This window comes from Syngnathus typhle, linkage group LG6 (genome assembly GCF_033458585.1).
Source record: "Syngnathus typhle isolate RoL2023-S1 ecotype Sweden linkage group LG6, RoL_Styp_1.0, whole genome shotgun sequence".
In the NCBI taxonomy this organism is placed as follows: domain Eukaryota; kingdom Metazoa; phylum Chordata; class Actinopteri; order Syngnathiformes; family Syngnathidae; genus Syngnathus; species Syngnathus typhle.
The window spans coordinates 13075728-13092007 of record NC_083743.1 but is presented as its reverse complement, the minus strand read 5'-3'; the positions used below and the strand labels follow the sequence as shown (position 1 = coordinate 13092007).

At 42.4% G+C, this 16280-nt stretch overlaps 1 protein-coding gene across 2 annotated transcripts; it reads left to right on the top strand.

Moving 5' to 3' along the window:
- Positions 1–277: 277 nt before the first annotated feature.
- On the top strand, positions 278–15932 carry cluha (clustered mitochondria (cluA/CLU1) homolog a). 2 transcript variants are annotated; one of them, XM_061280884.1, is made up of 27 exons: positions 278–628; positions 4532–4713; positions 4795–4966; positions 5133–5276; positions 5368–5495; positions 5626–5780; positions 6440–6565; positions 6644–6791; positions 7610–7702; positions 8008–8442; positions 8624–8883; positions 8960–9255; positions 9814–9915; positions 10145–10245; positions 10330–10482; positions 11021–11083; positions 11168–11412; positions 11484–11568; positions 11635–11788; positions 12170–12309; positions 12615–12695; positions 12778–12903; positions 13556–13677; positions 13758–13851; positions 13921–14055; positions 14140–14213; positions 14334–15932. In XM_061280884.1, the coding sequence occupies exons 1-27, from the start codon at positions 490–492 to the stop codon at positions 14464–14466; spliced, it is 4086 nt and encodes a 1361-aa protein (XP_061136868.1). In that variant the 5' UTR covers positions 278–489; the 3' UTR covers positions 14467–15932. The 2 variants fall into 2 exon arrangements, with proteins under 2 accessions (XP_061136868.1, XP_061136867.1); XM_061280883.1 differs by having other exon boundaries at positions 8960–9342.
- Positions 15933–16280: the final 348 nt, after the last annotated feature.

Genomic DNA, 16280 nt, shown 5'->3' with positions numbered 1-16280 from the left:
CAACACTTAGTATATAATTACAATGATTAAATATTGAGAACCTCAAAACGTCTTATGTAGTAACACAAAAGAACAAGAAGAGTATTTATTTGTTGATTTATTTATTATTCAATTTCATGATTAATTAATCAATGTAACATTTAATTAATTCATGCTAATTAAAATAAAGTTTCATTGTATTGTCATTTAATTCATTTGGTCAATTTCGGTCATTCATACGTAAGTGTTAGAGATTTGTTACGTGTGACTCTCCGTAGTAGCCTCGGTCAGTGGGCGGGGCCAAGCGAGGCAAAGGCAAAGAGGTCAAAGGAGGAAAGGAGAAAAGCACGTGTGGTCCATCCATCTCTGTCCTTCCTATCGCACTTGTTTTTGTAAGCCCGTCTAATGCGCATGCAGATTGCCAACTGGCCCAAAAGCACACCAAGCCAAGCCGACTCGTAAATAGCTCTTCTCCAACACTGTCAGATCGCCTGTTTAGTCTTTTTGACCATGGTGAGCAAGACGGACGACACCCCGGCTTCTGCGCCCGGTTGCAGTCCGGCTGATGTTGCTGCGGAGGAAGCCGGGGATGGTGCTCAGGACGCCCACGAGAGCAGCAGGGCGCATTTAAAGGAGTCGTGTAGCTGTGGTGAGATGTCATATCTGTTTCATATACGCGTAAACAGTATGCTCCTTGCATTTATGTTTGTCTCGCTTCACCTCTACCTTCTTTGAGTCATGTTAAACGGCTAGTGTTACACCTGTACTACATGCTAACAGTATAATGTTTCATTTGTTTTTGTTTTTTTTAAAAGCAATATACAAAAGCAGACTATTTTCGTAAGTCTGTTATAGGGATAGTACGTGTCAATGGATGCCGATGAACAAGTAACCAACCTAAACAGTTTAGCTGGAATGCTAACATTTGGCCCGCTGTCAAGCGCTTTAGCCATGCTAGTGGAAACAATATTACACAGCTTCTGCGTGCATGTAGTAATCGTATAAAGTTGCTTTTCATTTGAAAACCGAAAATGCAAACTATCCGAAGTTGGAAACGTTTCACGCAAACTCGTAGTGACGTATATGATACTGAAGGTCACCTTCAGTGGCGTCGCACACTTTCGACACAAACACGGGGGTCACTCTCCAAACCTTATCCTTTAAATGTGTTTCCCTTTCGTTTTGGACTATATCTCACACTTGATTATTTACTCTAGTGAATAATAGTCCAAGATGACTCATTGTTAAGACGTCAAAGCACCCAATGAGCCTGTCTAAACGCGCTCCCGACTTGCGTTCCTCCCCCACCGGTGGGGATGAAGTCGAGTGTCCCTCTGGCCCGGGAAGCGGAAGCCGTTGCTTACATAGTAAAAGTCATGAAGGTGCGTTAATGTGAAAGGGAAGGTTACGCTTCTAATAAGACAAGCCGGTGAGTACTGACGTTGAAACGTGGAGCCGTTCTCGTTGAAGCCGAAGCACGGTGTTCATGTTGCTCGATTGACACCGAGCCGAGGACGGCAGTCAGCCGAGAAAAAAAGTTACACAACTTGGCAAGCAAGTCACCGTAGCTTGCGTTGTAGTCTTGTGGCATTCGTCTCGTTTGACAAGAAAACTCCTTCCAACGTGTCAACCACTCGACCGATGTGATAATGTATCGATTGACATTTTAAAGATCCACATTATTGCTGCAGTTGGGATTGGTATCAATGGTCTCGTGGCAATTTGAAAATAACCCATGACTGAAATTAAAGACGTATTTAATGCAGTTATGCATGTTTTTTTTTTGGTTTTTTTAGTTTTTTTAAATAAAAGCAGAGCTGCTGCGTTACTGCAAACCAACATTAATCTGAGGACAATACCGTATTTTATCCTTAACGAATTCCTCTAATAAACATACCATCCCGCAATGGACTGATGCAACAATTGTTCCTCATCTAGGGCTGGACGATCAATCTAAATAATCGCGATTTTGATTTTGTCTTCTCTCGATTTTTACAACTTTATTATTGAAGGAAAAACGATTATCATAGTGCAGAATGGCATGGCTTTATTAGATCTGGTACCGGCTGACGATTAGGGACACTGGTTTAGAACACTTGTGATGCAGAATCATGTGCTAGGTAAAAGTAGATCATCACTCATCGGCTGAATCTAGGCCTGTTTATTTGAACAGTATGAGTGGTAACATGTCCATACACTTGTTAGTTGTATCCTGTGCCATCTAGTAAAAGAGCATTAAATTGTTGTGCTTGTCACTGGCATAGATAAATGAAGAAAGATGCATTTTTTTGTTGTAAATAAAAATTAGCATTACTCTAAATGAACTCTTAATGTCGCATTTAATACAGGCATGCACGTGTTTTACAAGCAGAAGACATTTATGGTCCTTGTTTTGCAATCCGAATTGAGGGCACAATTTTATCTTCTTCTCTAAAATGTAACGTCTCACATTCAGGTCAACTGATGCCCATCTGTGGCTCATTCTATGGATGAAGAATAGGACCTAAACGGTTTGCGGGACCAGAATGTTGCACCGGTCAAGCATGACCCTCTGCGGCTTTAACGCTGCCGAAACGGGTGAAGGGTGACTGGGTTAATCCCGAGAATCACAGACACCCTCACACTATTCCTCTGCTCACAAGCTCATCCTGTACAACCAAATCATCACGCTTCCTGTCTGTGTTATTGTAACCGGGAGCAACCTCCCATCTGTCCAAGATCAGGACCAGGAAACGTGCAAGTAACATCTCTACAGACCCTGCTCACCTAGGTCACAGTCTGTTCGAACTACCCAGGCTGTCGCTCTGATGAACTCACACCACTCGGAGTTTCAGAGACATCACTGGGCAATCATATTTGGATCTTGCCACTTAACTGTTGTTAGTCACCTGAATGTTGTTAAGCACTTAAATGTTGTACAGGGGCTGAGATCAACCAGAGTCAAATTCCTTGTTTGGCATGCACAAACCTGGCCAATAAAGCTGATTCTGATAAGGCCTTTATGTTGTTTTTCATGGTTGTCCTCCTTTTGGATGACGTCATGGGAGGTGCCAGGGTCCTCATGTCTCAGGCCTTGGACTTGATACATTTCCCATTTTTGTAAACGCCTCCTAGTAGTGCTGTGCGCATCTATAGTCATGTTTTTGCTACTTGGCTGCTTCTCTGCCAGATTAATGTTCAATTTATCCCTTTGCCTTGACCTCCTATTTTTGCCTGGAACAGGACACAGACTATTTTTGTGCTCCCAGGCGTGATACATTCCCTGCTTTGAACTGGAATTCAGTTATTCTTTGACAAACAAGTTATGTTGTATGTTGAAATGACATTTCCACAGTTAGTGGCCTCCAATTTAATAGATGCCGCATCTGAATTAACTCATTTGCTGCAGTGGATATTTATACATGTCCCTCACCTGGAATCTAACCGTTCTTTGCCATCAACAAATTTATTCTACAAGTATGTTTTTCAATGGGTAAGTGTGGAAGATGGTCTCGTTGAAGTCGGGCAACTTCAGGCATCTCTCACTCAGAGAATATGCGTAATATGTATACAGTACAGCACAACTTTATATAGCACATCTGTTACAGCTGCAGCTGTGTTTTGACTCTTTAAGGTCTTTTAGCTCAGGTATATTAAATATGTTGTGGCACCTCCTCCTAGTTTTGGACAGTTTAAACTGGCGTGAAGCTGTTGTTTGGTATTCACAGCTTGACTGCTGGCTGCTCTGTCCTGTGACTGCAACTCCCCCCTGTCTTCATTTGTTGCCAGTGTCGGTCAGGGTCTAGTTTATGAAGCCCCACCCCCTATCTTAGCAACCCTGACGCCGTGTTGCCCTTGACGCTGAGCAAGGACGTGCACACACACACTTGACAGCAGCTGAATCCCTAATGCATAAATCCCTCGGTATACTACTCGGTCCCGCTGCTCAATTTCCACAGCCTTTACTTTTATTGTCACTTTTACTTGAGGAGATAATAATGATTTGTGCAGCGGTAGGAGTTGCAAATTTAGACTCGTAGTAAAAAACGTTTATCCGTCAATCTCCTATTCGTCAATGGACGTTTACTTTCCAAGCTTGGCTGTTGCAAGCATGTGACGTCATGCACGCTGTGATCCATGAAGCAAGCGTGAAAGGAAACTGACTCTTATTTCGTCTATAATTGCTTCAAACAACAAAGGCATAGTTATTATTGTATTATTTCCAATGTTTTGCCATTGTTTTATGTTATGTGTTCTCATGTATTAATGTTCGATGTTTTTTAAAGCGCTTTGTTGCAGTGACAGCTGTTGTGAAAGCGCTATGTAAATACAAATGTATTGTACCGACAGTATAATGCTTAAAAGTGGCATTTATTGAATGAAAATGTCTTGGCCAAAATAGTTCCATTCATTCAAACTAAAGAGCTTTTGTGCAATTGTTGCTGACGCAACTGCTTGGCAGGACATCAGCCAGTCATGTGGTTCAATAGTCTGGAGGTTGCAGCGTGACAGAATTTTGTTTGGGCTCCTCAGAAACTAAATGAGTGAGTTTTGCCTCTGCTTTTCTGTGCAGAAACAGTCATGGTGAATGGTGGAGATGCACATGAGCACATGGATGGATTGGAGGAAAAGAGGGACAGTCACAGTGAAGTGAACGGAGGCGACGACTCCAGCGAGCAGGAGGTGATTGTCATCCAGGACACGGGTTTCACCGTTAAGATCCAGGCACCCGGTGCCGAGCCCTTTGATCTCCAGGTACACAAGAAATAAAACAGACATGCGTCGTCATAGTTTTTTTCCCCCGTATCTTCCCATCTCCTCTTCCTCCTTCCTCAGGTGTCTCCTCAGGAGATGGTGCAGGAGATCCATCAGGTGTTGATTGACAGAGAGGATGCCTGCCACCGTACCTGTTTCTCGCTGCAGCTGGACGGAAACGTGTTGGCCAACTTTGCTGAGCTCAAGTCCATTGAAGGTCTACAGGAAGGCTCGCTGCTCAAAGTGGTGGAAGGTCAGCGTGATAAGCATCTGCAGTGGCTGTCTCATGACTAAAAAGTCCTTTGATGAATGGGAGCTGCCAGAGCAGTCCAAATGTTAACAAAGTTCTATTGAGGACAATTCGTCAAGCCCAGACAAACCATTCCGATCCACTTTTTTTGTTATCTGTGCTTGTTTAGAGCCGTACACTGTGCGTGAAGCACGGATCCACGTGCGTCACATCCGAGACCTGTTGAAGAGTCTGGACCCGTCAGATGCCTACAACGGAGTGGACTGCAACTCTCTTTCCTTCCTAAGTATTTTCACAGATGGAGACCTTGGAGGTACCTTGAGATTGCTGCAGCATCCTGTAGTAGACTCTGCACCCTTGTCTGATGTGCAATGTGGACATGGTTTGTATTTTTTTGACCGCAGATAGTGGCAAGCGGAAGAAGAAGGGCAGCGAGCTGGAGCAGATTGACTGCACTCCCCCAGAACACATTCTCCCTGGCAGTAAAGAGCGCCCTCTAATACCTATCCAGCCACAAAACAAGGAATGGAAGGTAAAACCCAATTTCCACGATGAGGTTTTGGTTTTCAAGCATGCTGCGACTCTTTTGTGCACACTTCCAGTGTAATAATACCATTTGTTGCAGTTGAACAAAATGTGGACCCACTTTTCTTCCCAAACAGCCTCTGCAGTGCCTGAAGGTCCTGACCATGAGTGGCTGGAATCCTCCCCCCGGCAACAGGAAGATGCATGGCGACCTCATGTACCTTTACATCGTGACAGTAGAAGAGCGCCATGTCAGTGTCACTGCCTCAACACGTGGCTTCTACCTCAACCAGTAAGTCAACTTCTCTCATTTCTAGTAACCTAATGCATAGTGGCTCATGTGGAGCCATTTGCTGCAGTTAACAGTCAAGTACTTTCTTCGGTTAGAACATTCTCCACAAATCTTCCTCATTCTAAATGGAAAGACGATATTCAGCAGCCACAACATTAGAGTCACCATTATGATTAAATGACCTGTAAGATTTCGTCAACTTGGAGAGATTAAGTAAACATTATTTTGCTTCCAGTGTACAGCTGGACTGAATGATATAGAGAGGTATAGCAAAAATAAACATTTTATTGTGACACAGTCTAATAACCACTGTGAGAAAAATTGCTACTAGGTGTACATTTATCGGTCAATGAACACTTTTTTTTTTTTTTTTTAAGTCATAATATTTAGTACAGACCTTGTATCACCTCATAAGATTGCACATAGGTTCCTTAGCATTTATACAACAGAGTAGTATGTTGTAAGTAGTGATCGAAAAGCATGCAACGTTATCTATTTTGCTGTGTGATTCTCCTAATCTTGGGATACCAAAGAGTTCAGTCACATAAATTAGGTCGATTACATTTGTAGGCCAGAATGTATGCTATGTAGAACCTTGGTCTTTCCACAAAATCACTTTACACTGTTTACATGCTCATGTTTGTGTTCGTGTTGTTCAGGTCGACAACCTACACCTTCAACCCCAAACCAGCCAACCCGAGTTTCTTAAGCCATTCTCTGGTTGAACTACTGAGCCAAATCAGCCCTGCCTTTAAGAAGAACTTCACTGCCCTGCAAAGGAAAAGGTGACATTTCCGACATCTCATCCGCTGGTTGACATGAGAAAATCCACATTGTTGATGTAATTGTCTTTTACAATGCAGGGTCCAGAGGCATCCGTTTGAGCGAATAGCCACACCTTTCCAGGTGTATAGCTGGACATCACCACAGGTCGACCATGCAATGGACTGTGTTCGAGCCGAGGACGCCTACACTTCCCGTTTAGGTTATGAAGAGCACATACCAGGACAGGTACGGCTACTAGTTTGTCACAACATTCGACCTGCTGCTTACTGCGGGACTGAATGTGACGCAACTGTTGTGTAGTGTTGCAGGGTTCTGCAACTACTTTTCAAGGGTGGCTGACTGTCGTCAGTAAGATGTGATTTGATTTGGAATTTGAATTGCAGGTGATTAGCGTCACATCAACTATAACAGCAAACAAAAAAAGGGTCATGTTATGTCCCGTAATCTTTTCCGGTTACTAAGCCAGATCCAGCTGATTGCTGCCAAGCTGCACCAATACAGTAATGCTTTAGAAATAGGTGGAAGACAAAGTGTGGAGCATGTGTGTTGATGAGATTCAAGAATTTGTATTTGCCATGTTTGATCGTGCCAAACAAGTGCAGTCAATGAATGGGACTATCATTGCCAGTTGTCTCTCAAATATCCACACACTCTTCATTCTCGCCTGTTTCTTCTGCTGCAGAGGCTAGGACAATCACTTTTTTCCCTTGACAGTTACATTATGTGTGTTAAATACAATGTACATGCCGCCTTAAGCTGCTGTTTCATGATATCATGATTAGAACGAGTTATTTCTTTTTTTCAAAGTTGGTGGGTGAGGGTCTGTAATTTGTTCACGATTGTACGGTTGCATCGCTATGTATGCAAGTGGGCATAAGATATGCTTACTCTTGACATCCTACAGGAGTCTCGTATAATGATTTCTGCCTTTATAAAACATTAATGTCCCATTTTGGTTGAAATTTACAGATGTCAAAGTCTGCTTTATTGTATTTGTATTTGTACATGTATACATTTAACAACTCGTTTTTGCTTATCTTTAGACTAGAGATTGGAATGAGGAGCTGCAGACGACAAGAGAGCTTCCGAGGAAGAATCTGCCTGAGCGCCTGTTAAGGGAGCGGGCTATTTTCAAGGTACTATTGTACTGCATGAATTGTATCATTGAGATTGTTTTATTTACCAAGGATAATTTTTCCGATTTCACCATTCTGAAAAGTCGCGTTCCCCCACCATCACCACCACACACACAAACACACACACACACACAAACATTTGCCCAGGAACAGGTTCTTGGATCTCATTAGGCTGAATATACAGTTAAATTGTTTGTGTAAACAGGATATTTCGAAAAAATATGTATAAATGAGGACATCGTCTCACCTTAATCGTAAATAAATGACCACTGCCACCGTTTTGTCTAAAATTCTTCTCATTGCAGGTCCACAGCGACTTTGCAGCAGCGGCCACACGCGGCGCCATGGCAGTCATCGACGGAAACGTAATGGCCATCAATCCCGGTGACGAAACGCACATGCAGATGTTCATCTGGAACAACATTTTCTTCAGCCCGGGCTTTGACGTGCGGGACCATTATCGTGAGCTGGGCGGGGACGCCGCCGCCCATGCCGCACCCACCAATGACTTGAATGGCGTGAGAGCTTATGGGGCAGTGGATGTGGAGGGACTCTACACACTGGGCACAGTGGTGGTGGACTACAGAGGCTATCGTGTCACCGCCCAGTCAATCATCCCTGGCATCCTGGAACGCGAGCAGGAGCAGAGCGTCATCTATGGCTCCATTGACTTTGGAAAGACAGTTGTGACCCACAGCAAATACCTTGAGCTTCTGGCCAAGACCAGCAGGCCCCTCAAAGTCAGTAGCACAAATGTTTGCTCAAAAATAGCCGCTGCTTATTTAGACACAATTTATTTCTCAGTGTCCACATCCACAAGTACCTACATTTATATAGTCAATATTATAAAGACCGATAACCTAATGGGCGATAATGCAATACCTCATTTTAACGATCACCTGTTCTGGGTTGTCAACTCAGGTCCAGAGGTACAATGTGCTCAACGAGAAGAACGAGGCTGTGGAGCTTTGCTCATCGGTCGAATGTAAGGGCATCATCGGAAATGATGGCCGTCACTATATTCTGGACCTTCTTCGCACCTTCCCGCCTGACCTCAACTTCCTTCCTGTGGAGGGAGAGGAGTTAGCTCCAGAGTGTCAGCGTCAGAGTTTCCCCCGCCAGCACCGCCACCGCCTCGCCTGCCTTCGCCAAGAACTCATTGAGGCCTTTGTTGAGCACAGGTTAGTGTTTGTCCTCGCTTCTGCTGTTCAGTAACACACCATACCTGCAATAATAGTGGATTATGTCCCTTTTTAGATACCTTCTCTTTATGAAGATGGCTGCACTTCAACTCATGCAACAGAAAGCTAACAAGGATGCCAACAGGAACGAAAAAACCCCAGCCATCACTCAAACGTCCCAAACAGAGACCAATGCTGATGCAACACAAACCGCCGCTTCAGATTCAAGCACGCTAGGTTCTACAGATGGCCCGGTCCAAACGGACAGCGGCCTCATTGGGACTGATGGGGAGGAAACGCCTTCAAAGGCCACAAATGGTCCTTTGCAGCCGACAACAGCACAGAATGGGGAGTGCAAGAGCCCACTGGAGGGTAAGGTGCTTGAGGAAAGTATTCCAGGATTAGCTCAGGCCAAAGAGCTAGCGGAGACCTTAGTTGCCGAAGATGGATCTGGTATTGGTACGTCTAAAAATCTCAAAGGCTGGGACAGCTACTCTGGTGGATAGTCGCAATGAGAGAAGTAGTTTTGGTGTTATGAGTGTCGGAAAGAACATCCCTTCACTTTTCTAAGCAGCTTCAATCCACCTGAGTAGCTGTTCCTGCTCAGTCCTCAGCCTGCATGGCGAAAGATTGTTGGCCCTCAATCCCTGTCACTTTTCCAGCCTGCTGTGAAATAACTAAAACCAATCATACTCGTACTGTGTAGTACCACTTAAAATGTCCAAATGTCTTTGGATGTCTGATTTGTTCACTTTGGCTTGTATAATGTGCATGTTGACACATTTCATTTCTTAAGTGGGGTTGAGTTTGCACTGATAGACCACAGTGCTGTTTGCATGTTGTGTTTAATGTACGGATTGATTGACAAAATAATATCAAATTGACATTTCACCTCACTGACCAATATTTTTACTCGTCGTTTTCAAACAGACCCCAAAAGCCGTGAGGTCGTCCTCAATGCCTGCAAGGCAGTTGGCTCCATCAGCTCTACGTCTTTTGACATCCGCTTCAACCCTGATATCTTCTCTCCAGGTAAGATCGGACAGTATGTACGTATAATTTTATTTGTTGAATTATGTCAATCCACAATTATTTATTTTGGCTTTATAGTGCAATTCATGCCTTTGATAAGTTGTTTGCTCAGATGCAACTCACTGTGGATGCTGACTCACTGACTTGTGCCATCATGCTGTCAGGAGGCTACTCCATCTATTTTACCTCCTTGGCTGTTAATAGTTATTAATGCGTGTTGTTGAACCAGGAGTGCGTTTCCCAGACGACAGCGCAGATGACATCCAGAAGCAAAAGCAGTTACTCAAAGATTGTGCTGCCTTCCTTGTTTCCTGCCAGATTCCATCACTGGTCAGTGATACTATGAACTGTAGTCACTTAGTTTGTTTAGATTTCTTTTAGAGGTCAAGTCTGAATGATGTATGTTCTGACTAGGTTAAAGACTGTTTGGACCAAAGTGCTCTGCCCATGGATGGAGCCACTCTGACAGAGGCCTTGCACCAGCGAGGCATCAATTTACGCTACTTGGGCACCGTACTGGAGTTTGTGGACAAGACTCCTGCCAGATCCCAGCTGGAACACATCTATGTAGGTCTAATATTTTAGCACTTGGAAATACTTTGCATTGACATATGAATAATCACATGGTGTAAGAGATGAAGCAGATGTAATGTGGGACTGGGATTAAAAATGTTGCAGGCGAGCTAATACAGCAAAATTCTTCTGCAGACAATAATACAGCCTATAGCGAGTCAAGTCTAGAGAGACGAGTAAAATTTAGTGGCTCCTTTTGTTAAGTGAATTTTTTTTTTTTTAGATAGAACCAATTTGGAAAGTTGAAAAAAGTCAGTCCTTTTTTTTTTTTTTTTTTTAAAATAAATATTCCTAGACATTATGGTTGCTTACACAATCAAGTATTGACAAAACCTGCCATTTTTAGGGTAGGATCATCTGTATAACTAACAAAAGTCAGTTGAATCTAAAGTAATCAGTAGAGTAACAAAGTTACTTTTTCCAAAGTATGCCCAGTCACACATGCTTGTGTGTGAAAATATTTTTCTTTCATATCCTCTGTAACTGGGTTTGATGCTTACCATTGAACCATTTTTTCCTTTTGCATCTTTAGAGAATAGGAATCATTGAACTGATCACCAGATGTGCAAAACATATTTTCAAGACGTACCTCCAGGTTGGTGGCATTCTATAGAAATAGTAGTTTTAGCAGTTTACTGTAAACTTTAAAATCATATTTGTTTTTGTTTCCCTCGTGAAGGGTGTGGAGCTGTCAGCTCTCTCTGCCGCTGTAAGCCATTTCCTAAACTGCTTCTTGAGTTCCTTCCCGGATGCCATTGGACACCTACCGGCCGACGAGCTCGTATCGCGCCGCAAAAGCCGCAAGCGGCGCAACAAGGTTCCTGGAAGTGGCGACAACACAGCATGGGCCAGCCTAACGCCCGGCGAGTTGTGGAAGAACATCTCCTCGGAGGCGCGGAGCTACTATCACTTCACCATTCAATGGTAACAACTAATTTGGGTGTGTCCTACCTGAGTGAAGACATGACGATTAAATCATCTCCTCGTTTCCGCAGTGAAAATGTGGACCAGGTGGTGGAGAAATACAGCCTTCAGAAAATCACTTTGCTCAGAGAAATATCAATCAAAACAGGCATCCAGGTAGGTTTTCGTTTCTCCCTCCAAAAAGGTATTTGTAACGTTTTAATATTTTGGTCTGCTCTCCAGATCCTGATCAGGGAGTATAACTTTGACAGTCGCCACAAGCCCACCTTTACAGAGGAGGACATCCTTAATATTTTCCCTGTTGTAAAACACGTCAACCCCAAAGCCTCAGATGCCTTCCACTTTTTCCAGAGTGGGCAGGCCAAGGTCCAGCAAGGTAAGACTCACTTTACTACTTGCACCTGGTTCACACCAAGAGTCATCGATACATTTTTGTGTATTGCATCAGGTTTTGTTCATAGTTTTATCTGGATTATGTTGTAATTGGTTTCTAACAAGTCAAAAGTTGTATCTCAATATACATTTGAAGTTATGACTTGGTAGTGAATGTCATTTATTACCCTGGAAAGAAAAACATTTGTTGATTTGAACATTGGTCTATTAGACTATGAAATTTTTTTTGGGGGGGGGGGGCAGCCTGTGTTTAAAATGATTTTAGCATGCCTGATTGTACTTGGGTACGTTGTAGTTGCCTAGAGCTATGTCTTTATAATATGATTAAAATTTTTTTTTTTTTTTTTTTTTTTGGGCTTTCTAGGATTTTTGAAGGAGGGGTGTGAGCTGATCAATGAGGCCCTCAACCTTTTCAACAACGTATATGGCGCAATGCACGTGGAGATTTGTGCCTGCCTGCGCCTCTTAGCTCGCCTTAATTACATCATGGGGGACCACGCTGAGGTATACACTGGCAATTAAATGAATCACAACAGTTGTGTCCCAATTCAGGGGGCATACCCTTCACAAGACCAATTCGAGTGTCTATATTCCATATGTAAGCGTATGATTTTTTATTACATCTTTAGAAATGAAATGGTATAGAAAGAAGGCTCAGTTTGTGACCTGCTTTAAAAGGAATCATTGATTTTTAGACTGTTGTGATGCATTGGGCTTCGAAGCGGTGTAGCAACTAAATTAGCAAACATTTCTACATTTGTGTCCTATTGATTTTACTTGCTAAATGACCTTCTCCTACTTGTCTGCAGGCACTCAGCAACCAACAAAAGGCTGTTCTCATGAGCGAAAGAGTTCTCGGCATCGAACACCCCAACACAATTCAAGAATATGTAAGTTGTCCTGTCTGTTGTTGACAGTTGTTCTGCTGGTGACATACTTGTCTTATATTGCTCTACTTTGTTTGCTGCCCAGATGCATTTGGCTTTGTACTGCTTTGCTAATGGACAGCTGTCCACGGCATTGAAGCTGCTTTACAGAGCTCGATACCTCATGCTGCTGGTGGTCGGTGAAGACCACCCGGAGATGGCACTGTTAGACGTAAGTTCTACCTGAAGCGACAATGTTGATTGGTTTTGTCCAAGATGGATATTCAGGACTGCTACCTCACAAATTGAGTACATCAAAAGTTAGAGAGTGCAGACCTACGCAAAGAAAACATTTCTGACATGCATGGCTGTGTATTGCCATCAACTAGAACAACTTGCTCAGTCCTATCTGGCCCCACTTTAAGTGGAATGACATCAAATTAATAAATTTGCACCAATTTTCAGATGCTCCCCCATTAAATGGGCTCTTGCCATTACTCCAATAATTCCAATGATTAGCCGTGTAGTTTGTGTGTAACAAATAAGATCTCTAATTCTAAAAATGATCACAATAAAAATAAAATTGCCATTTGTACTTTGAACCACTTTTGCTGGGGTATGCAGGCCAAGAAGCTGATGTCAAATGTTCTATCCCGAGGTGGTCAAGTATGTGCTACTATGACAATGTAATTTAACACAAATGACAGAGTTTGGCGGTCAAATCTCATTATATAGATTTGTAAATGTATTGTTGAAGTATTTTAAATTTGTCAGGTGACTGAGTCAGCTCAGTGGGGTATAACTAATAAAAAAAAAAAAAAGTTAAGTTCAGCCTCCAATGTCCAACTTTGAGCAGGTTATACAACTGTTATTGTTGTTTTCAGAGTAACATCGGCTTGGTACTGCACGGCGTGATGGAGTACGATTTATCTCTGAGATTCTTGGAGAACGCTCTGGCCATCAACTCAAAGTACCATGGATCACGGTCACTCAAAGTAGCGCTCAGGTGGGGACTGATAATATCACTTATTGACATTCATATGATTTCATATACGGTGGCGAGACAGTCTTTGTTTTTCTGTCCAGCCATCATCTTACTGCTAGGGTTTACGAAAGCAAAGCGGAGTTCCGCTCGGCGCTACAGCATGAAAAGGAGGGCTACACGATTTACAAGAACCAGGTATTAAAGATCTCTGCTCTTACAGTTCCTTATTTGGATGGCTCCGTATTAAATACGTGTGATGCGCAGATGGGCGAGGCTCACGAGAAAACCAAGGAAAGCTCAGAGTACCTGAAGTGCCTCACCCAACAGGCTGTGGCTCTGCAAAGAACAATGAATGAGATCTATAAAAATGGCTCCAGTGCCAGCATCATGCCCCTTAAGGTGACTTTGAGGAACTGTCTGTTTTTGTCCAAGTGATAAGAAACTCTAAGCAATGTTTTTTTTCCTCCTCATCTTGTTGATTAGTTCACTGCTCCAAGCATGCCCAACATCCTGGAACAACTCAACATCATCAATGGCATAATTTTTATCCCTCTAAGGTATGTGCACAACCAAGAAAAATGTTATAAACTTAAGAGAAAAATACTTATCTGACAGCCTTTGAAGTAATTTCTGAATTGCTTTTGGAAATTAGATGATTAATACGTTGTTTCTTTCAGCCAAAAAGATCTAGAGAACCTGAAAGCTGAAGTGCAGCGACGGCAGCAGCTGCAGGAGTCAGAAAAGAATGAGCTGCTGGAGAAGAGTGAGCAGCCCTCGCTGGAATTAGTGGACAAAATTCCTGTCGATTAAGGTCCCAGTGTGCTCAACATAGTTATTTTTTTGCGTTACAAAGGGTGAAGACTGTGCCCTAACAGTCTTGTCATTATGCCCGCCGACCCAGGAACTGAGCAAACTATATCAGCGTTGAAGTAAAGAAAAAACACCGTAAGGGGGATATGCAGTATGTGTCAAGTGTAAAGAGGGTATGCAGTATGTGTCAAGGGTCCACACACTGTATGATGTGTAGAACAGAGGAAAACTGAGCAAGCAGGCAATTCCTACAACCATCCAATCCATGTAACATGCAGTGTTAGAAAACCCTGCCACGAGATGTAAAATAATCTGTTTGCATTGGAGCAAGAGATCCCACTTGTGGACTCAAGACCAAGAGTGACGTTCTGTACCAGAGCCTTATCTCTTGTGTTACAAGCTTGGCTAGTTTCGTACCTGGAGTGTTGTTGGATAATGACCACATGTTACTCCCTTGAAGAGACGAGGGCAAGTGATCCTCGGCAACCCTCTCCTGTGCACTAAAATCAAATTTGAAAATAATGAACAGCGGGCCTTGTATTTGTAAGAATGTACTGCTCTTCATTACTCACGCCCGCAATGGTACCTTAATTGAATTTCGTCATTTGTGCTACCTGCTGAGTCTTGCAAGCAAACGGTGAAATTTGGGCTGATTTGCTGGATACGTATATACATATATTTTTTCCCTTTCGGTGAAACATACACAGGAAACTTAGTGACATTTTAGTTCTGTTCATTTAAGCCATGACTGTTTTATAGCAAGTGTATAGAATGGAGAAATATGTATAAATCTATATCAGATGTAACCACATTTTTGCATCCTGAAAACGATCCATAAACCGTCCTCTTGAAAGCAATTTCCTCCATGTACTAACTGTGTTCAATCTATTTTTACACATTGCGAAGGCTGTGCAATTATGTTTGTATGTGTGACTTTTTTTGTGAGTCTTTGTGTAATCCAACAGGACCGCTGACGAGAGGTGTGATATGAACATTGGCTTTTATATTTCTATATGCATAGTTGACATAAAATTAACATTCTCATTTTTGGACATGTGCTCAACATTGGTTGTAGTGACTGGGCCTAGTTTTACGTGTGTACTCTTCTTCCAAAATTGGATTGTCATGTTTTCACATGTATGCAGCCCAGAGAACAGTACATAGAAATATGACTACATATTTTCAGCACCAACGGAAATGGACAAAAAAGGGCTATATTGATTGAGATGTACCAACAAAAACAATAAGACTGACAGGTTGTGCTTGTATACATGTGATGTAACTTGATTAAAGCAATATGGAGATGGTGCTGGAAATATTTAAAAATCAAAGATGGAGTGACAAAAATAGGCTACATTTAAAGGTACAAGATGAACTGCTCAGTCAAAGGGAGTCATTGCAATCATGAGTCAAAAGTGAGGAAGGCGATGAATATTTTCTTTATAAAAGTGATTGATGCATCTTAATTGTGGTTTTGTCTTATTCACTTGTATTCTCTATCTGATTTGTTCTGTTTTTACCAATGCCTCCGGATTACTACCAATAAATGTCCACAAGGGGGCACGCTAGCACGTTGCATAACAAGGACCTTCGACTTGATTACGTTTTTAATCAGTAGTTCGCTTCTGATAACGAGTGGAAAATGTTTTAACAATATATCCTACTTTTGTTTATTATAGCCAGTCTGCTTTTCTTAATAGCTAATATTTCACTTAGTGTATACAATATATTCTGTTGAAACACGGTAGAAATAACTCCTTAAACAAAACAGACGTCAGTGGGATTAAGAAAAGTGTGACTGAACTGCATCTGAA